Source organism: Zophobas morio, unplaced genomic scaffold, assembly GCF_036711695.1.
Source record: "Zophobas morio isolate AGI-343-1 ecotype UQ-CSIRO unplaced genomic scaffold, CSIRO_AGI_Zmor_V1 ptg000022l, whole genome shotgun sequence".
Lineage (NCBI taxonomy): Eukaryota > Metazoa > Arthropoda > Insecta > Coleoptera > Tenebrionidae > Zophobas > Zophobas morio.
Genome location: NW_026972127.1, coordinates 4,246,419 through 4,270,947, shown reverse-complemented (window position 1 = coordinate 4,270,947; position 24,529 = coordinate 4,246,419). Strand labels below are relative to the sequence as shown.

Genomic DNA, 24,529 nt, shown 5'->3' with positions numbered 1-24,529 from the left:
GCTCGCTGAAGCAAGTTCTTGTAGGGGTTTTCAGTGACGCGCGGACACGCGTGTGTGCATCACATCTAGAGTGCTAGTGAACTTCCCCGAGTGGGGAAGAGGTCGCGATGACCGACCGCGCTTTTGGGTAAGTACCCCGACTTTGCCTCAAACTTTCGCCCTTTTTCCGCCAAAATTAAGTGCGAAAGCGCCACTTCCAGCAACTTTCGCACGGTACCACTTGGACTTTGCCCTCACTGGCACTGAAAAAAAATTCGTGCCAAAATTTCGCCAGAAAGCTCGTTTGGTACCACTTCGCTCGAGCGGAACCCGCTATCGCGGAGGAAGTGGTGCTTTTTGCACTCCATCGATAACAAAGTTCAAGAATCTGGGATAGTTTTTCATGGTGTCAGCTGAACGTGGGCTTTTTGCAGGTTCGCCGTCGCGCTGCTGGGTCTGTGGACGCTGGTCGAAGGGGTGAGTACCTGTTGATGCGCGAGCCGCGGTCGAGCTGTCAAATTCGGTGCAATTAAATCGACTGGGTTATTTTGGCCGGTTATGCAAGCGTGAATCATGCGAGCTTTGCAGCTTTGGGTTAATTGGGACGGGTTCGATGAATGGGAAATCGTCTAACATCTGGCGAGATGTCCGCTTATTTGGGTTTTCGTCGGATGGGTCAGAGCTGCTGGTTTATGTCGAGTAAAGCAGATAATGAATGATAAAAATATTTATGGATAGTTCGGTGTCTATGGTACTAACCGACTGTGTTTATTTTGTGAATCTGGAACATAAACACCGACCCACGGACCGACAATGCTGGCTTTAACTGTTATTGGTTATTAATTGAAAAATGTCCATTCGGGTTTTATTGACCGTAAAATCGAACTTGACCTATTCGGCGGGGTGGACGTCTGGGAGCAGTGGCGTAGGTAGCGACGGGATTTAATTACTTCCTAATAAAAAAAATCGGTCGTAATTCTGGTGCCCGTTAGAAAATTACGAGCTTTGCAGGAAAGACATCCAAAATAACTCGGAAAGGAAATGGAGAATTTATTTTTTAACTTTTGATCAATTTTTTTGGAAAAATTCTTCAAAAATTTAGAAAACAATAAAATTAATCTCGGTAACATATTTTGAGGTTAAGACCCAGGGGCGCTTGCATTCACATTTCTGTCAAAAATGTTTTAGAATATTTAAAGTTTTGATAAATAATACCCAAATTTAGAGAAAATTTAAAATTACCCAAAGAGGATAAGCTCAAAACTAAATAATTTATAAGTTTTATCACTATTTTTTTTAAATAATCTAGGAATATTTTAGAACTTTTATTAGTCTTTAAGATATTATTTAAAATTACATTTTAGGTATTTGTGTGTAAATTCATTGAAGTGAAGAACCTGTTTTATTTTAGGGCCTCTATATGACCTTATAACATTTACTTTCTCAATTCTTAAATATGAAATCAAGAAAATTGAGAACTTGTTTTTTTTTTAATTTCGCTACTTTCATAAATTACAGAAGCTGCAATTATTGGTATCTATTTCGGAGAAAATATCAATTCAAACAGAAACGCATAGAGATCCTTTTGAGGAATTTCGAAAATAAAAAAATATATCATTTTGAAAATTTTCTGATTTTGGAACTTTTGATTTTGGTACTAATAAAAAATATGAATAAAATTTCAATGAGAAACTATTCGAAAAAATGTGTAGACTTTTTGTAAATTTCCTTGTTTCTGCAGTACAACCAATTCTACATTTGTAAATATAGATTCATTTAGAATTTTTGATATGGAAATAAATTTGAAAATTTTATCAACACTGTCCAAGTTGTGACTTATTGACGTTTTTAAGTGGCAAAGCATTTATTTTAAAACACAAATATAAACCTAAACATAGTCACAAAACGTAATTAAAAATATTTTCTTCTAAAAATATTTAGATTTTCTCCTTAAACCGTCGTTTTTTAAGAATATTTTAATATATTTTTGGAAGCTTTAAGTTTTTCAAACAGTTTTTTATTAAAACCTTCTTTAAACTTATAAATTTTGTTTGTTTAATGAAATTGCGCAAGTAAGAAATAAAAAACAAAATTTATCGAAAGTTTGAACCCACATCAGAAAATAATATACAGGGTGAATCACTAAGCGCACGGCCCTCTATATCTTTATAATTATAAACGATAAAAGAATGCTAAAGATTAAGATTATATAGTTTTTTGAGTAGCATACATAAACAGATAGTGTTTTGTTTTAAAGGCGTAACACAAAACTTATTTTTTTAATGAAACACCCTGTATATATTTACATATTTCGATTAATTGCTTCTTAGGTTTTAAAACTACGGTTTATTTTTTAAATTACGATGCGACGTTGCCACGTTATTCAAATTTTCTTGAAATTCTAGAAAAAAATTACAGTATGATTATTTTTAAAGTGTGTCGTACAATATTTCGTGGAAAGATAAAGAAAGGTACGCGATTTGTTGTGGTATAACTGAAAAAAAAACATCTACAGAGTGTTTATAAAAAAAAAAATGTCTTAATTATTACAATTTTCAGAAATGAAATTTCAGTGTCAACACTCTGTAAATTAAAATTTGATTTGGTTGATAGCACAACAAAGTGCTTACGTTTACTTATTATTCCAAAAAATATTGTAAAACAGACTTTAAAGTCTGCGATTTTTTGTGAACCGTTTCATTGACAAAAAATTTCAAGAAAATTGGAGTAATGTGGCAACGTCGCATCGCAATTTCCAAAGTAAACTGTGGTTGTAAAGCCTAAGAAAAGGTCAATCAAAATATGTAAACATATATAGGGTGTTTTCTTTAGAAAGTTGTTTGAACAGAATGCTCTAAATGTATAACTAAAAATAATTTCAGAGTAGAGTTCTCAAAGGAAGATCGCGCACTTAGTAACTCACCCTGTATATATTTTTTTAACTTTTACATATTCTGATCGGCTTCATTGTAGGCTTTACAACCGTAGTTTATTTTTGAAATTCTAGTTTTTTTGATTTTTTTTTTCAATACAAGAGTTCACAAAATAAATTACAATAAGGCTATTCTTACAATTTGTGTTACAATGAAAATTTCAAATATCGATGTTTCAATTTTTTCAAAAGGAACACCTGTATTTTATTACTACATGCTACTATTTTTTGGTCCTCTGTCGCATCTCTTAAAATATGAATTTTTAGATATAGAAAGTACTTTTTTTGAAACATTTTAAGAAGACAAAAAAATGTAAAAATCTTGAGAGAAGCCGTAAGTCCAAATATAATTGTTTAAGTCCAAGTAAGTCCTAAAATTCTGATGGTTTCAGACGAGAAAAGTAATTTTGAATTTGTTTTGAAATATTCACGAAAATTGCGACACTTGAACTCCAAAAATTGAATAAAATTTGCAAATTTTCCTAAAACACTCAAAAAGTTTCAAAATGTTAGGAGTGATTAAAAAACTGTCAATTATCAATTTTGTAATCTTTGAAGTTCTAGAAAATTTCAAAGATTGTAAACATTCGAAAAATTTTAGTCTTGAAACATTTAGGAAAATTGTGATTTTTTTATTTTTGGAAACTTGTAAGACCAAAAATTGTAAAAATTTGAAAGCTTGTCATTCCTAAAACACCGAAGAAGTTTTAAAATTTTGGGAATAATTGTAAACTTTTAAGTATGTTAATTTTTGAAGTTCTAAAAAATTGGAGAAACCGTAAGTCCAAATATATTTGTTTAAGTCTCAAAATTCTGACGGTTTCAGACGAGAAGAGTTATTTTTTAATTTGTTTTGAAATATTTCCGAAAATTTCGAAACTTGAATCCCAAAAATTGTAAAAAAAATTGCAAATTTTGTCATTCGTAAATCACTTACAAAGTTTCAAAATTTTAGGAATGATGGAAAAACTGTCAACTTTCAATTTTGTAATGTTTGAAGTTCTAAAAAATTCCAAAGTTTGAAAAAAAAGTAAGCCCAAAAATAAAATATTAAATACACTTGATAGTACTAAAAATAAGGGAAAATAATATGCGAAAGAAAGTTCCAAAATTGTAATGGTTTTAGACGAAAAAACTAATTTTGGAAAAATTTTAATCTTCAAACATTTACAAAAATTGTGAATTTTTTTAAATTTTGGAAACTTGTAAGTACAAAAATTATAAAAATTTGAAAAGTTGTCATTCCTAAAATACCGAAGAAGTTTTCAATTTTTGACAATGATTGTAAACTTTAAAGTATTTAATTTTTGAAGTTCTAGAAAAATTCGGAATATTGCAAGTTGGACTTCCAAAATGGTCTGAAACATTTTAAGAAGCTAAAAAGTATTCTTAAGAGAAGCCGTAAGTCCAAACACAAAACTTTAAAGTTCAAGGAACTCCCAAAATCCTGATGGTTTTAGACGAAGAGTTGTTTTGAATATGTTTTGATATAAATATTTACGAAAATTGCGGAACTTGAAGTCCAAAAGTTGCAAAATTTTATTAGAAGTAATACAAATAAATATGTTTTAAGATTTTAGGAATGATCGAAAAACTGTCAATTTCAATTTTGTAATCTTTGAAGTTCTAAAAAATTCCGAAGATTGTAGACATTTGAAAAGTTTTAAGAAGTTTGAAAAAACGTTATAATTTTCGGGAGAGAAGCCGTAAGTCCAAATAGAAAATACTACTAAAAATAAGGTAAAAATAATATGCTAAAAAAAAAATCCAAAAATTGTGATGGTTTTAGACGAAAAGACTTATTTTGTGAAAATTTTTGTCTAGACACATTTACGAAAATTGCGAATTTTTTTTTAATTTTGGAAACTTCGAAGCCCAAAAATTGTAAAAATTTGCAAATCACTCGTTCCTAAACACCGAACATGTTATAAAATTTTAAGAATGATTGTAAACTTCATCATTTTTGAAGTTCTATAAAAGTTCGAAATAGTGCAAGTTGGACGTCCAAAATTGTAAACATTTGAAACATTTTAAGGAGCTAAAAATATTCTTAAGAGAAGCCGTAAGTCGAAATATAAAACTTTAAAGTTCAAGGAACTCTCAAAAATTTGATGGTTTTAGACGAAGAGTTGTTTTGAATTTGTTTTGATATAAACATTTATGAAAATTGCGAAACTTGAAGTCCAAAAATTGCAAAAATTTTAATATAAGTAATACAGATAAATATGTTTCAAGATTTTAAGAATGATGGAAAAACTGTCAATTTCAATTTTGTAATCTTTGAAGTTCTAAAAAATTCCGAAGATTGTAAACATTTGAAAAGTTTTAAGAAGTTTGAAAAAACGTTACAATTTTCGGGAGAGAAGTCGTAAGTCCAAATATAAAATATCACTAAAAATAAGGCAAAAATAATATGCTAAAGAAAATCCCAAAATTGTGATGGTTTTAGACGAAAACACTATTTTTGGAAAAATTTTAGTCTTGAAACATTTACGAAAATTGCGCTTTTTTTAATTATGGAAACGTCGAAGCCCAAAAATTGTAAACATTTTAAAATATGTCGTTCCTAAACACCGAAGATGTTATAAGATTTTGAGAATGATTGTAAACTTCATGTGTGTAATTTTTGAAGTTCTAAAAAGTTCGAAATATTGCAAGTTGGACTTCCAAAATGATAAACATTTGAAACATTTTAAGGAGCTAAAAAAATATTCATAAGAGAAGCCGTAAGTCGAAACTTAAAACTTTAAAGTTCAAGGAAGTCCCAAAATTCTGATGGTTTTAGATGAGGAGTTGTTTTGAATTTGTTTTGATATAAATATTTACGAAAACTGCGAAACTTGGAAGTCCAAAAATTGCAAAAATTTTAATATAAGTAATACAAATCAAATAAATATGTTACAAGATTTTAGGAATGATGGAAAACCTGTCAACTTTTAATTTTATATTCTTTAAAGTTCTAAAAAATTCCAGCGATTGTAAGCATTTGAAAAGTTTTAAGAAGTTTGAAAAAACATTATAATTTTCGGAAGAGAAGCCGTAAGTCCAAGCATAAAATATTAAACACAACTTGATAGTACTAAAAATAAGGGAAAACAATATGCGAAAGAAAGTTCCAAAATTGTACTAGTTTTAGACGAAAAAACTAATTTGGGGAAAATTTATTTTAGTCTTCAAACATTTACAAAAATTGTGATTTTTTTAAACTTGTAAGTACAAAAAATATAAAAATTTGAAAGGTTGTCATTCCTAGAACAGTTTTCAAGTTTTGAATTTTTGACATTGATTGTAAACTTTAAAGTATATAATTTTTGAAGTTTAAAAAAATTCGGAATATTGCAAGTTGGACTTCTAAAATTGTAAACATTTGAAACATTTTCAGAAGCTAAAAAAATTCTTGAGAGAAGCTGAAAGTACAAATAAAAAACTTTAAAATTCGAGTAAGTCCCAAAAATCTGATGGTTTTAGACGAAAAGGATAGTTTTGAATTTGTTTTAATATAGTTACGAAAACTGCAAAACTTGGAAGTCCAAAAACTGTAAAAAATGTGCAAACTTTTTTCATTATTCGTAAAACACTTCAAAAGTTTCAAAATTTTAGCTATCATGGGAAAAGTGTCAACTTTCAAGTTTGTAATCTTTAAAGTTTTAAAAAGTTCCAAAGATTGTAAACATTTGAAAATTTTTAAGAAATTTGAATTGCTACCTAATTCTGATTTTCTTGCTTCACAATATAAATCACCATAAGCTTATTCTTAAATTTGTGTGGCAATATTTTATGGAAAAATAAACACAGAGAGTTGAAAAAAAATCTGAAACAAGGCAATTTCAACTATAGTTTTGGTTCTCTTTTCTTGCGAAATGTCGGTGTCTCTTAAAAAAGAAATTTTTAGATATAGAAAATCTTAACAAAAATTTTTAAAAATCTGAAACAAGACTCAATTTAATTTAGAGCAAAGTGCGTACCTTTCTTTATATCTCCATAAAATATTGTAACGCAGGTTTTAAAAATAACCCTATTGCGATTTTTGCGAATTTTTGCAGTGCTAAAAAATTTCAAGAAAATTGGAACCACATGGCAACGTCGCATAGGAACTTCAAAAACAGATTACAGTTTAAAAATATAAAAAAGTTGTGTTTTGTCTCAAAAAGAAAACACTCCGTATAATTGAAAATAATTTTAGTATTTTGTTGCTTTCATAATGAATGTGCGCTTAGTGACTCACCCTGTATATAATAGTGTTATATTTTATTAACGATTCTTTCGTATTTTTCTTCTTCTACAAACGTCTGTTGTTTTCTTTTTTTAGATTCGATTTTTTTTCCGAATGTTACTAGTTGTTGCTTTTTTGATACGCCACTGCCTCCACCTCTTCCACAATCAACAAATCTGTCTCGTAAACGCCGATCTTCGCCTATCTCATTATCCACTAGTTCAATTATTTACCCATTAATCACGTCCGCACTTTTCCATTTTCCGGTAACCCAAACAACCTTGCGAAATTCAATCAGACAAATATTCCGCCGTGGGCGTGCACCTCTTCTGAAAATGGAAACGCTGCCGCAACCAGATTGATGGCATTTTAACGTCAGGTAGTCTGTTATACAAGGATTTAATCACATCTGATAAATTGGTATCCGTGGTGGGCTACCGATGGTGTAACAGTACCATTAGTACCATACAAGGAAAATCGGACAAGTTAATTTTCTGCCGTCATCACGACCAGCTGGGAGAAAATTAGTAGCAATTTACCATGTGCATATCTAATCGTGTTTACAATACGCACCAAAAAGGACTCAGCCCACGCCGCCATAAATTCCCATGGGTTTGCGTAAAATGTATAAATACCACGAACCCGCCTCACCTGTCCCATGGGAGCCACATAGTCGCCACAAAAATCTCCCGTTTCGATCTAGTACACGGAAAACGTGACCGGCGGAAAAAAATTGATACGCCACTGCTTCAATCGAGTATGCCCACATTTTAATATCGACCCACGTGATCTCGACTTTCTCAATTGTCGATCCAGATTATTTTGGGTAATTTATGATTAAGCGCAAGGACAATGGGTTGATGGTAGGGGAGACGAGTGCTAATTGATTGCCTGCTGAGAATTCGTAAGGTAAATAGGATTTTCTCTTCCTGCAAAAATTATCGACGCTGTTAAATATTCATGGGTTTGTAATGGATCTGTACATATCGAAACGGTGTTAGAGACATTAAATTTGTAACGACTGTTGCAGAGGTGGATTTATTATTTGTTTAGTTTGGGAATGGAGATATTCTTGAGTTTAAGAGATAAATACAATAATCGTATCGTTCGGGTTTCCTGATGGGACTAATTTTAACTTTGACGATTAGGGTATTCACACCAGTGACATTAATGTGATTATCATGTTGTGGTTAATGGTCTTAAATGTTCACCGAACAGAGGAGACGTGTGGTTGCGCAGGGATTTTTTGTTTTATTTTGTGGCTGCATTTAAAAAACTATTTTTACGATTTTTGGAAAGCGCTATTCAATTAATACAAGGGAAAAAAGGTCCAGGAATCGGAAGTGGTATTCTCGAACTAGTAACTTCCCTGATACATTTAAATAATATGAATAAAAAATTTCAGACGGAAGATTCCAAACTTAAGAATTTTCTCTGTTGAATTTACTGCTGGACAAATCGGTTTACATTCCGTTCTAGCATAGTTCTTGTTTAAAGCGTGACACATTACAACATCAATAACCCTAAGTGTTGTTTCAAAATAATTTTATGAGATGTCGGTTGTTTCATAAACGTCTGTAACATCCTGACGAAGAATAAAATGTGTTCCGGCTTAGGTTGGTTATTTTTAACGTGAGTCAAAAATGTCATTCTTGAGCTTAGTACTGGCCGGCTTAGGACGGTGGTAATAATATTGACATTTATTGGTACCAAAATAGAAGATTATGTTTGGGATTTGACTTCAATAAAAATTTAATGAAGCTCCTAAAAATATAGTTAAGGGTACTTTTTAGGTTATAATGGTGCTAATATACAACGTGGGTGACTAAGCACGCGTTCCTCAATATCTGAGGATTATACTATGAATTTTTTTAAATGAAACACCCTATACTTTTTTAAATATTGTGATTGATGCGACGTTGACAAGTTATTCCAATTTCCTTGAAATTTTTTTGCAGTGGGATGGAAGGGTTAACAAAAAAATCACAATAGGATTATTTTTGAAATTTGTGTTATAAGATTTTGTGGAGACTTAAAAAAAGGTACGCGCTTTGTTGTGCCATAAATTAAATTAAATTTTCATATATAGAGTGTTTACAAAAATGTTTTCATTATGACAATTTTCAAATATTTTGTTACTGCATGTTATTATACTTTTTTATTTTCTATATTTAAAATTAATAGTTACTGCGATTTTTTACTTTTTTAAATGACTCACTGAAATATCGGTATTTGAAAATTGTAAAGTTTTAGATTTTTTTTATAAACACTCTGTATACTAAAACTTAATTTAGTTGATATCACAACAAAGCGCGTACCTTTATTTATCCTTTCACAAAATATTGTAAGGCAGACTTTAGGAATAATAATATTAAGATTTTTTGTGAATGCTTCCATTGTAAAAAAAATTCAAGAAATTTGGAATAACGTGGCAGCGTCAATTTTTTCCATATAGAACACCCTGTATTTTATTTGTGTATGCTACTATTTTTTGGGTCTTTTAAAATAGAAATTTTTAGGTGTAGGAAGTATTTTTTTGAAACATTTTGAGAAGCTAAAAAAATTAATATTCTTGAGAAAAGCCGTAAGTCCTAATATAACTGTCTAAGTCCAAGTAAGTCCCAAAATTGTGTTCGTTTCAGACGAGAAGAGTAATTTTGAATTTGTTTTGAAATATTTACAAAAATTGCTAAGCTTGAAGTCCAAAAATTGTAAAAATGTTCAAACTTTGTCATTCGTAAAACACAAAGTTTCAAGATTTTAGGAATGATGGAAAAACTGTCAACAAAGATTGTAAACATTTGAAAAGTTTTAAGAAGTTTGAAAGAACGTTTTAATTTTCGGTAAAGCAGCCGTAAGTCCAAATATAAAATACTACTAAAAGTAAGGTAAAAATAGTATGCTAAAGAAAATCCCAAAATTGTGATGGTTTTAGACGAAAAAACTTATTTTGTGAAAATTTTAATCTAGAAACATTTACGAAAATTGCGATTTTTTTTAAATTTTGGAAACTTCGAAGCCCAAAAATTGTAAAAATTTGAAAACCTGTCGCTCCTAAACATCGAAGATGTTATAAGATTTTGAGAATGATTGTAAACTTCATGTGTGTAATTTTCTAAAAAAGTTGGAAATGTTGAAAGTTGAACTTCCAAAATGGTAAACATTTGAAACATTTTAAGGAGCTAAAAAATATTCTTAAGAGAAGCCGTAAGTCCAAATATAAAACTTTAAAGTTCAAGGAAGTCCAAAAATTCTGATGATTTTAGACGAAGAGTTGTTTTGAATTTGTTTTGATATAAATATTTACGAAAATTGCGAAACTTGGAAGTCCAAAAATTGCAAAAATTTTAATATGTATAAGCAATACAAATAAATGTTTCGAGATTTTAGGAACGATGGAAAAAGTGTCAATTTCAATTTTGTAATCCTTGAAGTTCTAAAAAATTCCGAAGATTGTAAACATTTGAAAAGTTTTAAGAAGTTTGAAAAACGTTACAATTTTCGGGAGAGAAGCCGTAAGTCCAAATATAAAATGCTATTAAAAGTAAGGTAAAAATAATATGCTAAAGAAAATCCCAAAATTGTGATGCTTTTAGAGGAAAAAACTTATTTTGGAAAAATTTTAGTCTTGAAACATTTACGAGAATTGCGATTTTTTTGTTAATTTTGGAAACTTGGAAGCCCAAAAATTCTAATAATTTGCAAACCTGTCGTTCCTAAACACCGAAGATGTTATAAGATTTTGAGAATGATTGTAAACTTCATGTGTGTAATTTTTGAAGTTCTAAAAAAGTTCGAAATATTGCAAGTTGGATTTCCAAAATGGTAAACATTTGGAACATTTCAAGGATCTAAAAAAATATTCTTAAGAGAGGCCGTAAGTTCAAACATAAAACTTTAAAGTTCAACTAAGTCCCAAAATTCTGATGATTTTAGACGAAGAGTTGTTTTGAATTTGTTTTGATATAAATATTTATGAAAATTGCGAAACTTGAAGTCCAAAAATTGCAAAAATTTTAATATAAGTAATACAAATAAATATGTTTCAAAATTTTAGGAATGATGGAAAAACTGTCAATTTCAATTTTGTAATCTTTGAAGTTCTAAAAAGTTCCGAAGATTGTAAACATGTAAAAAGTTTTAAGAAGTTTCAAAAAACTTTATAATTTTCGGGAGAGAAGCCGTAAGTCCAATTATAAAATACTACTAAAAATAAGGTAAAAATTATATGCTAAAGAAAATCCCAAAATTGTGATGGTTTTAGACGAAAAAACTATTTTTGGAAAAATTTTAGTCTTGAAACATTTACGAAAATTGCGATTTTTTTTTAATTTTAGAAACTTCGAAGCCCAAAATTTGTAAAAATTTGAAAATCTGTCGTTCCTAAACACCCAAGATGTTATAAGATTTTGAGAATGATGGTAAACTTCATGTGTGTAATTTTTGAAGTTCTAAAAAAATTGAAATCTTGCAAGTTGGACTTCCAAAATGGCAAACATTTGAAACATTTTAAGGAACTAAAAAATATTCTGAAGAGAAGCCGTAAGTCGAAACCCAAAACTTTAAAAGTTCAAGGAAGTCCAAAAATTCTGATGATTTTAGAAGAAGTGTTGTTTTGATATAAATATTTACGAAAATTGCAAAACTTGAAGTCCAAAAATTGCAAAAATTTTAATATAAGTAATACAAATAAATATGTTTCAAGATTATAGGAATTTTCAGTTTTGTAATTTTTGAAGTTCTAAAAAATTTTCAAGATTGAAAACATTTGAAATCTTTTAAGAAGTTTGAAAAAATGTCATAATTTTCGGGAGAGAAGCCGTAAGTCCAAACATAAAATGTTAAATTCATTTCATAGGACTAAAAATAAGGAGAAAATAATATGGGAAAGAAAGTCCCAAAATTCTGACGGTTTTAGAAGATGGAAAAACTAAATTTGGAACTATTTTAGGCTTGAGACATTTACGAAAATTGCGAAATTTTTTAAATTTTAGAAACTTGTAAGTCCAGAAATTGTAAAAATTTGAAAATTTGTCATTTCCAAAACACCCAAGAAATTTCAAAATTTTGAGAAAGATTGTAAACTTTCAAGTTTTTAATTTTTGAAGTTCTAAAAAAATTGGAAATATTGTAAGTTGGACTTCAAACATTGTAAACATTTGAAACATTTTAAGAAGTTAAGAAAACTATTATTCTTTAGAGAAGCCGTAAGTCCAAACATAAAATGTTTAATTCACTTCATACTACTAAAAATAAGGGGAAAATAATATGCGAAAGAAGTTCCAAAATTTTGATGGTTTTAAATGGAAAAACCAAATTTGGGACAATTTTAGACTTGAGACATTTAATTTACGAAAATTGCGAATTTTTTAAATTTTAGAAAAAAATTGAATTTAGAAGAAAATTGTAAAAATTTGAAAACTTGTCATTTCCAAGACACTCTAGAAATTTCAAAATTTTGAGAAAGATTGTAAATTATCAAGTTTTTAATTTTTGAAGTTCTAAAAAAATTGAAAATATTGTTAAGTTGGACTTCAAAAATTGTAAACATTTGAAACATTTTAAGAAGCTAAAGGAAGCCGTAAGTCCAAACATAAAATGTTAAATTCACTTCATGCTACTCCAAACAAGAGGAAAATATACGAAATAAATTCCCAAAATTTTGATGGTTTTAAATAGAAAAACTAAATTTGGAACAATTTTAGGCTTGAGACATTTACGAAAATTGCGAAATTTTTTAAATTTTATAAACTTGGAAGTCCAAAAATTGTAAAAATTTGAAAACTTCTCAGATTCAAAACACGGAAAAAATTTCAAAATTTTTAAAATGATTGTAAACTGTCAAGTTTTTAATTTTTGAAGTTCTAAAAAGTTGGAAATATTTTAAGTTGGAGCTCCAAAGTTGTAAATATTTGGAACATTTTAAGAAGTTAAGAACAAGTATTATTATTCTTGAGAGAACCGTAAGTCCAAACATAAAATGTTAAGTTCATTTCATATACTAAAAATAAGGGTAAAATAATATGCGAAAGAAAGTCCCAAAATTCTCATAGGTTTAGATGGAAAAACAAAATTTGGAACAATTTTAGCTTGAGATATTAATGAAAATTGCGAATTTTTTTAAATTTTAGAAACTTAGAAGTCCAGAAATTGTAAAAATTCGAAAACTTGTCATTCCCAAAACACCGAAGAATTTCAAAATTTTGATAATGATTGCAAACTGTCAAGTTTTTCATTTTTGAAGTTTTAAAAAGTTGGACATATTGTAAGTTGGACTTCCAAAATTGTAAACATTTGAAAGAAGCTAAGAAAAGTACTATAGTTTTGAATTTGGTTTAATATATTTACGAAAATTCCGGAACTTGAAGTCCAAAAACTGTAAAAAATTTGCAAACTTTGTCATTCGTAAATCACTTCAAAAGTTTCAAAATTTCAAGAATCCTGGGAAGTGTCAAAGCAAAAAAATTAAAAAAACTGAAATATTAATATTTGGAAATTGTATTATACATTTTATGAACAATCTGTATAATAACACTCAATTTAATTTAGACCCCTAGACCCCAGCAAAATACGTACTTTTGTTTATATCTCCATAAAATATTGTAACGCAGGTGTTGCGATTTTTTTGCGAACTTTTGAAGTCCTAAATAATTTAAAGAAAATTGGAATAAGGTGGCAACGTCGAATCGGAATTTCAAAAATAAACCACAGTTTTAACACCTATGAACAGGCCAATGAAAATATATAAAATATACAGGGTGTATTTAAGAAAAAAATTACGTTTGTATTGCCTCTAAAACAAAACGCTCTGTACAATTGAAAATAGTTTTAGCTTAAATTAAATTAAAATTCTTTTGTTACTCTGTACGTTTCAAATGCGCGTTGTGATGACGTCAGAAATTCTTTGAGTGGGATGAACAGACAAATTTCGCCCATCGTTTTACCATTTTTAAAGACAAGTTAAAAGTTCCAAGATAATTGACTGGTAATTTCGGAAATCACCTGTCAAATAAATATCCAACAGACATGCATACGACAAACAAACGGAAATTGAGAACCTACACTTTTTTAAAATTAAATTATTAAAATAGTTCTCACATATGTTATTTAAATTAAACATTATGCATTTAATGTCGATTTGTATTTAAAGTTATTACGACTAATGCAGACATTGGCCAGCGGCCTAACATCAACCAGGAATTAATCACAATAATCACAACCCATTATCCACTAATAACTATAGTAGGCGAGATCTTTATTACATATAAATTTGCTTGGACGAGCAGGTAATTATGACTAATGGAGTGTTGTAGAAGTGTTTATGATAACCACTTGGTACTGAGGTGAACACAATAACCAGGCCTAAAGCGGTCGCTTTTATGGAGAGTGGGTAAATTGCCAGTTTTGGAATATTCACAAGTAGTATAATAATAAGGCTGATGTCACAACTTTGCAGCCAATCAGAATCGAGTCCGACGAAACGTCTACAACTAATTGTGGACATTGTTTTCGTCCCGTTTTTATTCGCGGTCGTGTGTACAATTCATTAGGTAATGAATTATTACTCACGATTTGTGATTATTCTCACAGTAGTAATTATGCCAGTATTGACATTGGCAGGACGTAGCGAATGTCGTAATTCTTACATTATGCACACCTTTTATTAAAAAAGTACTAAATGGACTAGTCGTAAAAAACTGTATGTAGTATTCAACGCACGTCAGTATGAATAATGACCATCTTTTGCCGACTCTCTCATAATAGTCTGAATCGAGTTTGCTAAATTCGCGATGTGTTTTACTGGTTGCATACGCAACACTGTTTTAATATGACAAAAATAAATTTTGCGAAAATGACTTATGTTTGATTAGAGTAATATAAACTAAAAGTTTCGGGCTATCAATTTTAATTATTTTGCTTGCCTCCGCTATTAGAATCCCGCGCTATTTTTAACCCGCGTCCTCTGAAGTCTCCGAAAAGTCATAATCCAGTTTTTCACACCACAGAACTTTGGCATTCCAAACAAACTCTTCGCTAAACGGTGCCAAGTTATAAAATTATCTCCTACTTTCCAGCATGGTTAAGGTCATAAACCCTTCTTAAACATTTCAACATGATGACGCAAGAATTTTGAGATTAGTAGGTGTTTTGGTGTGAATACTAATTAAATAGCGATAATCACAGTAATCCAAATATGAGGCGAGATTTGTTTTGAATGCCTTCCAGCACTAAATAATAATAGTAATAATAATAATGACAAAAGCGCAGTGTGTTTCCCATAATTTAATATTTTTTCGTCAGGCTACTCCGATAAATCCCTACTTTCCCATTGTTATTACTTATAACATTATCACCGCCATCGCAATTCCTTGCCACTCAACAAATTATTCATCCTGGAGCTACGATTGGCGGAATCTATGTACCGGTGGGCGGCATTTGTTGATTTTGCGATAGAACTTCAGACAGCAGAGGCTGTAAAATTTTTACGGTTGCGCGAAAACGCGAATCACGACTGGCCATTAATTCGGACCGCGTATAAAAATCCCAAATTAACCGTTCCAGACGGCGCTGGAGCCTCCGGCATTCCAGCCGGCTCCAAAACAAGACATCAGCGGCCTGTTTACAGAGGAAGCCCCTGATATAATATTTGCCGTCATAATAGATTAGTCGATGGCATGTGCATTTCACTATTGTTTACACAATCGGGTCCTTAACTTTTTTATATCTTCGGCTTAAAATTAGGCGTTGGCTGGTCGCCAAACCGCATCGATCGGAATGAGAAATGGGCAAATTAGCCTTCTTGCGTCTCACGATGGGCTTGTATCAACACAGCGGTTGTTCTGTTGATCGCTTGCTGATTAAACTTATCATGGACGTGAGTTTGGCGTGATTTATGGGGTTGCTGGAGTTGAACGACCAAGAGAGTTGCATTCACCTCTTCGGAGCCCAGGTGTCATTTCTGCTTACATAAGGTCTCGCGTTTTTTTTTTTTTTTTTGTTCAATGGTGGAAAGATAAACCTGAGGATTCGGTTCAGTGCACACAATTCCATCACAGCCAAAAAGCTTTGTTGTTAGTTTAGTGCAGTTTGCTTCCTCGGCATAAGGTAGTGGAAACACGATGCAAAAACTTTGAGTCATTATTTGCTTTCAAAGAAATTTTCAACGTCTCAATCACCTTGTATTTATAGAAAATCAGTCATCAAATTGAATAGGCAACCAATTATACACTCCGTTGAAGTTCTCTTGTAAATCATACAATTCCGTGTCCGTTATATTATGAAGCGGAACACCAAATTACGCGTTACAACAACACAATGGTCAAGATTTAATAAGTGGCGACAGTTAAAACTGATGGTGAATGTTAATTTAGATCCTATATTTCCTGCATTGAAACGTGAAACCTTGTTATCAGCATTGTCGTGCATATGGGACAATCACGATCAGTTTGCAACAGTAACAACTGTCTCCAAGGTGAAGAACCTCTAATCGACTAAGTAATGTAGGTACGCAAAGTCGTCAAATTGGCGATTTTCGCTTTAGTTTTTTTTTCCTACAAAAATAATACATAATGCACCTCAAACAATAAAAAAAGTCCCAATTTATATGTCCCGAGACTAAGAAAGAAAAAAGTGCGCAGAATGAATGTTTCCGGGGCGAAATCGCCGGCCGTTATCTCGCTTTAAAGCACCTAAATCTGCGATCTTAATGGTACCGCGCACCCATTAAGAAGAGCCCAAATTATAGCGCTTAATCAAAATGAGTTGCGCTTCTCTTCGGACCCCCTTGACGATAAATTAAAGAACGCGCAAGCAATTCGGACTAATTGCGTTTGCGAGAGCACTCTGAGGCTGCGTTCGCTCGTTTTGCTTCTGCTGTTTTCTCGTGTACTTGCGGTCAATTTGCAAGCTCGCAATTTAAGATCTGGTTCTTGGTTGATTTGTTTCTTTTTCCACAGCAATTTTTTAGCAACAATCTGGCAGTGAACAGGACGGGGCTGTACGGGAGGAGTGACCCCTACTACGATAACAGGAATTACCCCTCGAGCGGAAGCTACAGGCAAGGAGGCGGGTACTACAGTGCCGATAGACAGAGTTACGAATCCACCGAGAGGGAGACCGGAAGGCCCCCATATTCGTACGAAGACGCAAGAGCTAGAGCGGCCAATAGGAGTTACGATGCGCGGACGGGGGTAACCTCCGGGGGCAGGAGCAGGGTTGGGGCCTACACGGAAACGAGAACAGACTCACCCCAGTACAGGTGAGTTGGTTTTTTAAATTTGGATGAATCTTTATATACCTGTAAAAATGAACAGGCAAGCTCAAGAATCATCCAGTCAGTACGAACAGTCTGGGCAGTACGACCAATCCGGACAACGTAGCCAATCCGGACAACACAGCCAATCCGGACAATACGGCCAATCCGGGCAATACGACCAGTCTGGACAGTACGGTCAATCCGGACAGTACGGCCAGTCCGGTCAATATGGCCAGTCCGGACAGTACGGCCAGTCCGGACAGTACGGCCAATCCGGACAATATGGCCAACCCGGACAAAGCCAGTCGGGACAAACAAGCCAATCATCATCCTACTACGGGTCGTCCCGATACGAATCCTCCGGCCAACCTGGTCAAGCATCCGGAAGCTCAAGATCCAGTCAGTACGAATCCTCCGGTCAAGCCGGTCAAGCATCCGGAGGCTCAAGATCCAGCCAGTACGAAACCTCCGGTCAAGCATCCGGAGGCTCAAGATCCAGCCAGTACGAAACCTCCGGTCAAGCATCCGGAGGCTCAAGATCCAGCCAGTACGAAACCTCCGGTCAAGCATCCGGAGGCTCAAGATCCAGCCAGTACGAAACCTCCGGTCAAGCATCCGGAGGCTCAAGATCCAGCCAGTACGAATCCTCAGGTCAAGCATCCGGAGGCTCAAGATCCTCCAGCCAGTACTACGATCAGTACAGTGGCCAAAGCCGCAACACCTATGCTTCAAGTCCTTACCGAAGCAGCAGACCATACTCTAGCAGTTATGACATTCTCGACGCTCCAGGGAGTGCCTATGGCCCCAAAAATGGCAGCGAAAGGTGTATTCCGAAGTGTTTCGCGGAGAAAGGAAATCGGGTACGATTTGTCCCTTTGTACTTTTCCAGAATTTTATTATTAACTGTGTAGGGCTTTCCCGGTGTGCCTGGCATATCGGGGGAAAAAGGTCAGCGCGGTTTCCCCGGAGAAGAAGGTATAATGGGACCTAAAGGCGACAAGGGCGAGCCCGGTCCGATCGGGCCGCGAGGTCCTAAAGGAGATCGAGGCAAAATGGGCGTTCCTGGTTTTCCTGGCATTAACGGGATTCCCGGGTTGCAAGGACCTCCCGGACCATCTGGGCTACCGGGTTTGGACGGTTGTAATGGTACTGATGTAAGTATAAATGATGTAGTGTTTCCCCCTCTAAATAATCTCAATAAAGGGTTTTCCTGGTGTGGATGGTCTGCCCGGAGAATCAGGACCTCGCGGTTTCCCTGGAATACCAGGGACTAAGGGCGAACGAGGTGAAGACGCCCATTGCGAAATTAATCTAAAGGGACAAAAGGGTGAACCCGGACGAGATGGAGTCACGGGTCCTGCAGGTAATCCCGGTCCTGTAGGTCCACAAGGTCTACCAGGAGTGCGCGGTGAAACTGGCGTTTCGGTAATCAAGAAAAATTGATTAAATATGTAGCCTACATAAAAATTGTAGGGTGTTAGAGGTCCACCTGGTCCCAAAGGCCAAAAAGGTAATATGGGTATAGGTTTCGAAGGCGCAAAGGGTGATAAGGGTCAGAAGGGTGAAAGAGGACCAAGAGGTTCATCCCCGCCGCAAGTCCAGGTTGGTAATGGAACAGCCCATATTGGTCCCAAGGGCGAGCCTGGCCACAAAGGTGAAGTTGGTAATTGGGGACCTATAGGACCGAAAGGAGAACCGGGTATAGAAGGGGACATGGGTATACCTGGTGGAATTGGAATGAAAGGAGAGAAAGGATTATCAGGGCCTCCAGGACCAAGAGTAAGATATTTCCCACCATTAATAAATCGTGTTTGTAATTAGAACATAATTTCAGGGAAGAGACGGTTTCGCTGGCCCTCCTGGTCCCCCCGGACAAAAGGGAGACAGAGGCACTGAAGGTTTACCGGGCTTATCTGGAAGGCCAGGTTTGAAAGGAGAGCCAGGTAAAGATGGACCTGCCGGATTTCCTGGATTAGTGGGTCCACCGGGACCTCCCGGTGGTGGGAAAGGGCGTCCTGGACCTCCTGGACCACAAGGACCTCGAGGTTATCCAGGACCTATGGGACCTAAAGGCATGGACGGATTCCCTGGAGATCCAGGACCGAGAGGACCTATTGGGCCGCCTGGAGGACCGGGCGTCAACGGCAGGCCAGGACCTGAAGGTGCACCAGGTGAAAAAGGTCAAAAAGGAGAGTCAGGTTCAATTGGGTTCCCTGGAGCTGATGGACCTAGAGGTTATCCCGGACCAATTGGAGCTCCAGGCGCGCGAGGTTTACCCGGCGAAAAAGGAATTTCGATAATGGTATTTGCTGTGGTAATAGTATTCGGTAAAAATTTTAATGATGCGGTTTAGGGACCTAAAGGTGATAATGGAGAACCTGGAAGGGACGGTGAACCTGGACAAAAAGGAGAAAGGGGTTTCCCTGGCTCTCGCGGTGCTCCGGGTGATGCCTTGAATGGTATTCCCGGCTTGAATGGTCCCCCAGGACCACGTGGTGAAAAGGGAAACTCTGGCAGACCTGGCTTGCATGGAAGCCCGGGATTGCCTGGTGAAAAAGGCGACATTGGTGGTAGATGTATCGATTGCATACCTGGAGGAAAAGGCGAGAAGGGTGAACCTGGTTTCCCTGGCCGAGATGGGGATGTTGGTCCTCGTGGTCCACCTGGTGCACCAGGTTTCGTCGGACTTCCCGGATTAGATGGTCTACCAGGCCGTCAAGGTGCACCTGGTCGGCCGGTAGGTATTCGTATTACAGTCTTACCATGTTTTATGACCATTCTTCATAGGGTAAAGACGGTGAAGCAGGTATGCCGGGAGATCAAGGAGCTCCAGGTGAATCAGCAATAGTTCCCGACAGTCTCGTTAGAGGGGAAAAAGGCAACAAAGGCGAGAGAGGATATGCTGGTCAATTGGGGCCTAAGGGTTTACCTGGACCTCCAGGAATTGTCGGAGAACCAGGATTGCCCGGAATGCCCGGCGAAAAAGGTGATCGAGGATACGACGGATTCCCTGGTACTGACGGAAAACCGGGAACAGCTGGTATCCCTGGTGTAAAAGGAGAAAAGGGCACGAGCGTGAAAGGTGAACCTGGGTCGTCTGGAAATCCAGGACGTAAAGGTGAAAAGGGAGAACCTGGACGTCAAGGCACGAAAGGCCCTGCAGGACAATGCCCCGAAAGCATAACCGCACAAATGAGAGGAGATCGTGGTGCTCCAGGTCCTAAAGGCGAACCCGGAATTACAGGTTTCCCCGGTTCACCAGGCGAAAAAGGTGAGCCTGGTCAGACGGGAACTAGAGGTTCTCCGGGACAAGATGGACCACCGGGACCGGTAGGAAGAAGAGGTCTTCCAGGTCCGAGGGGTGACAAGGGCGATATCGGTCCGATGGGTTTCCCTGGCGAAAAGGGAAGAGACGGTTCACCTGGATTCCCAGGCTTAGCTGGAGGCAAAGGTGGCAAAGGAGAAGCCGGAATTCCCGCTGTTGGACCACCGGGACCTCCAGGACCAATGGGTTATAAAGGCGAGAAAGGATTGCCAGGTTCACCTGGAAAAACTGGATCGCCAGGTCAACCAGGTTTATCTGGATTGATGGGAGAAAAGGGAGACGTAGGTGTTCCTGGATTGAACGGTCTTACCGGACCTCCGGGGCAAAAAGGAGAACCAGGACCTTTAGGTCCACCAGGAATTCCTGGAGCTTCAGGACTATCAGGGCCTGGCGGACAAAAAGGCGAACCGGGATTAAAGGGCGATCAGGGTACTCCAGGATTACCTGGCTTCCCAGGAATTAAGGGTGAATCTGGCATACCGGGACTGGAAGGACCAAAGGGATTCCAAGGACCATCTGGACGTCCTGGACCTCCAGGACCGCCAGGAATGGATGGACTTCCGGGACCGAATGGAGAAAAAGGAGACAGAGGATTCGGGGGACCTCCTGGACCGCAAGGGTTAGTCGGCATGCCAGGATCTATTGGGTATCCTGGAGAAAAAGGTGACACAGGACCAGGTGGTCTCCCTGGATTGATGGGACCCGCAGGAAGACCAGGATTTAAGGGAGAACCTGGGCTACCGGGATTGCCTGGCGAAAAAGGCAGTCAAGGAGAGGTATCTGCAAAGGGTCAGAAGGGTGAACCTGGAATTTCTGGTTTAAGAGGACCTGACGGATTACCGGGCAGACAAGGCATCTCTGGACCTAAGGGCGAGGCAGGTTTTAATGGTCAGAGCATTCCCGGACAAAAGGGTGACCGCGGAGCACCAGGTCTTCCTGGAATCAATGGCCAACCCGGCATTCCCGGACAAAAGGGTGACCAAGGAGTAGCCGGTTTCCCAGGACTGAAAGGAGAAAGAGGTTTTCCTGGGGAACAAGGTGCTCCTGGTATCGATGGTTTATCTGGAGAAAGGGGAGAAAAAGGTGATATCGGCTTCCCCGGACAACCAGGCTATTCTGGAGAAAAAGGTGACATCGGTTTGCCAGGCCGCAGTGGTCTTGACGGAAACAAGGGAGAAAGAGGACCCCAGGGACCACTCGGACCAGTGGGCTTCCCTGGTCCAAAGGGAGAGTACGGTGAACGCGGTGCACCTGGTCTACTCGTGACTGTAAAAGGTGACAAAGGCGAACCGGGTCCATCAGGATTGCGTGGCCTAGAAGGCGAAAAAGGTGATCGAGGGTATCCAGGTCAGCCAGGATTGTCAGGAGAGAAGGGCAATGCAGGATTCCCTGGACCTAAAGGCGACGCGGGTTATCCAGGACAAGCGGGCGCAAAAGGTTGGTGTAATGCATCGATTAACATGAGATAATTTTATTTTTGTAGGTGATCGAGGGTTGTCTGGTATTCCGGGAGCACCTGGAGCTACCGTAAAAGGAGAGAAAGGTCTTCCAGGTTTGCCTGGAAAGCAAGGACGGGAAGGCATTCATGGTATCCCTGGGGAGAAAGGAGAACGTGGGCTTCCAGGATTACCTGGTGTTGCTGGTGCGGCCGGCATACCTGGACCTGTCGGCGCGAAAGGTGAAAAAGGTGAAATCGGTTTCCCTGGACCCGTCGGTCCACAAGGAGCGGTTGGTTCACCAGGACGTGATGGTTTCCCTGGCGCTCCTGGTTTGCAAGGAGACAAAGGCGATAGAGGTCCACCAGGTTTAATCGGCACACCTGGCGAGAAAGGAGATCGTGGTATAACGGGCTTGCAAGGTCCTCCTGGTTACAATGGAGAAAAAGGCGACAGAGGATATGACGGACAACCTGGACTGCCTGGTCCTGTTGGAATGATAGGAGAGAAAGGTTTCCCGGGAGCGCCTGGAAACCCCGGAATATCAGGAATCCCAGGAGTTATAGGTAAAATATTGAATTTTGCGAATTCGGGTACTTAATAGATGCTGCAGGTCAGAAGGGAGAACCAGCACCTCCAGGCCGGCCAGGTCCTAAAGGAGACAAGGGCGCAGTCGGACCTCCTGGACGACCAGGAGAACGCGGTTTGCCAGGTCCGATTGGTCCTCCTGGACGAGACGGTATACCAGGCGAGAAGGGTGATCGTGGAAGAAACGGTTTCCCAGGTACTCCCGGTGTAGCAGGCGAAAAAGGCGACAGAGGTGAAGTAGGTATCGTCGGTATTACTGGACCAGTGGGCGAACCAGGTCCCAAAGGAGAAGCAGGAGCGGCTTGCGAAGCAATTGGTGATTATCTAACGGGAACATTGTTGGTTAAACACAGTCAAAGCGTCGAAGTACCGCGCTGTGAGAGCGGGCACATTCAATTATGGGAAGGTTACTCTTTGCTTTATGTTGAGGGTAACGAGAAGGCACACACACAAGACTTGGGTCACGCCGGTTCTTGCGTTAGGAAGTTCTCTACTATGCCGTTTGTCTTCTGCGATTTCAACAACGTTTGTAACTATGCTAGTAGGAACGACAAGTCTTACTGGTTGTCGACTAGTGCACCTATTCCTATGATGCCGGTGGAGGAGTCTGCCATTAGACAGTACATCTCCAGATGCGTGGTGTGCGAATCACCTGCCAATGTTATCGCAGTCCACAGTCAGTCCTTGTCGCTACCGGACTGTCCCAACGGATGGAGCTCGTTGTGGATTGGTTACAGCTTCATCATGGTAAGTATTCGCGTGTTTGTATCTTCAGGAAAATACATTTCTTTGTGTGTTAGCACACTTCCGACGGCTCCGAAGGCGGTGGTCAATCCCTGGTGAGCCCGGGCTCTTGCCTGGAGGACTTCCGCGCGACGCCCTTCATCGAATGCAACGGCGCCCAAGGCACCTGTCACTACTTCGCCAACACCCTCAGCTTCTGGTTGGCCACCATCGAATCCAACCAGCAGTTCCAGAAGCCGCTGAAGCAGACGCTAAAGGCCGGCAACGTCCGAGACAGGATAAGCAGGTGCCAAGTATGCATCAAAAACTAGCACGCCGCACGATCTAGGCCTTTTATTATTTTGTTGACTCGATGGGTCAGTCACACTGCCTGTGCGAATGTCCCATCCGAAAATGTGTTCAACCTCATAGTGTTCCTTGATTTTCCGAGTCCTTGTCCATCCGTCGACCCGGACTCTCGACCGGATGGACAAGCACTCGCCCAATTTTTGTACCATAAGCTTTGTAACTTTTTTAATACTGCCGTGCCATGTTTGTATAACATTAAAAACGCATGTAAAGAGTTTTGTATAGTACTTAGTCTAAGTTGTATGTATGTAATAATACCACACGCTATAAAACTGTATGTTAAAGAAATTATCAGTGGTATAGAAAAATAGGGCGGTCACAGTTCTTTTTTTTAAGTTTCGCTGTGATTTTTAATAGCATTTTTAGCAGAGTAGTTATCTTCTAAAGAGAATATTTTTGTAATTAATAATTTTAATGGTGCTATGTATCCCTGTAACAATAATTTATGTGTTCGCTTTAAGTCTGCAGTGATCTTTTTTTTTATATAAACACAACGGAAAGTGTCGTCACATATTTTTTACTTTTATATTAACTACATTCCCCATTTCGCATTCTCTTTCTAAACTTCTAGTCAAAGGACGAATCCAAAAATTTTCTAAATCGTCTGGGTTGGGTATCACTGCACGTTGTAATTTCTCTAGCTCTTACAATCTCTTTGTTTCATTAAAACACTGCCATTGTAAAATAAATAAATATTACTTAAACAGTA

General features: G+C 37.1%; 1 protein-coding gene across 1 annotated transcript; it reads left to right on the top strand.

Moving 5' to 3' along the window:
* Nucleotides 1-19: 19 nt before the first annotated feature.
* On the top strand, nt 20-24,529 carry LOC135133613 (collagen alpha-2(IV) chain). The gene is made up of 13 exons (XM_064062069.1): nt 20-127; nt 414-456; nt 17,081-17,382; nt 17,438-18,239; nt 18,291-18,533; nt 18,583-18,804; nt 18,853-19,158; nt 19,214-19,681; nt 19,733-20,116; nt 20,167-22,141; nt 22,188-22,706; nt 22,754-23,475; nt 23,529-24,529. Exons 1-13 carry the CDS (start codon nt 108-110, stop codon nt 23,781-23,783), a joined length of 6,261 nt encoding a protein of 2,086 aa, XP_063918139.1. The 5' UTR covers nt 20-107; the 3' UTR covers nt 23,784-24,529.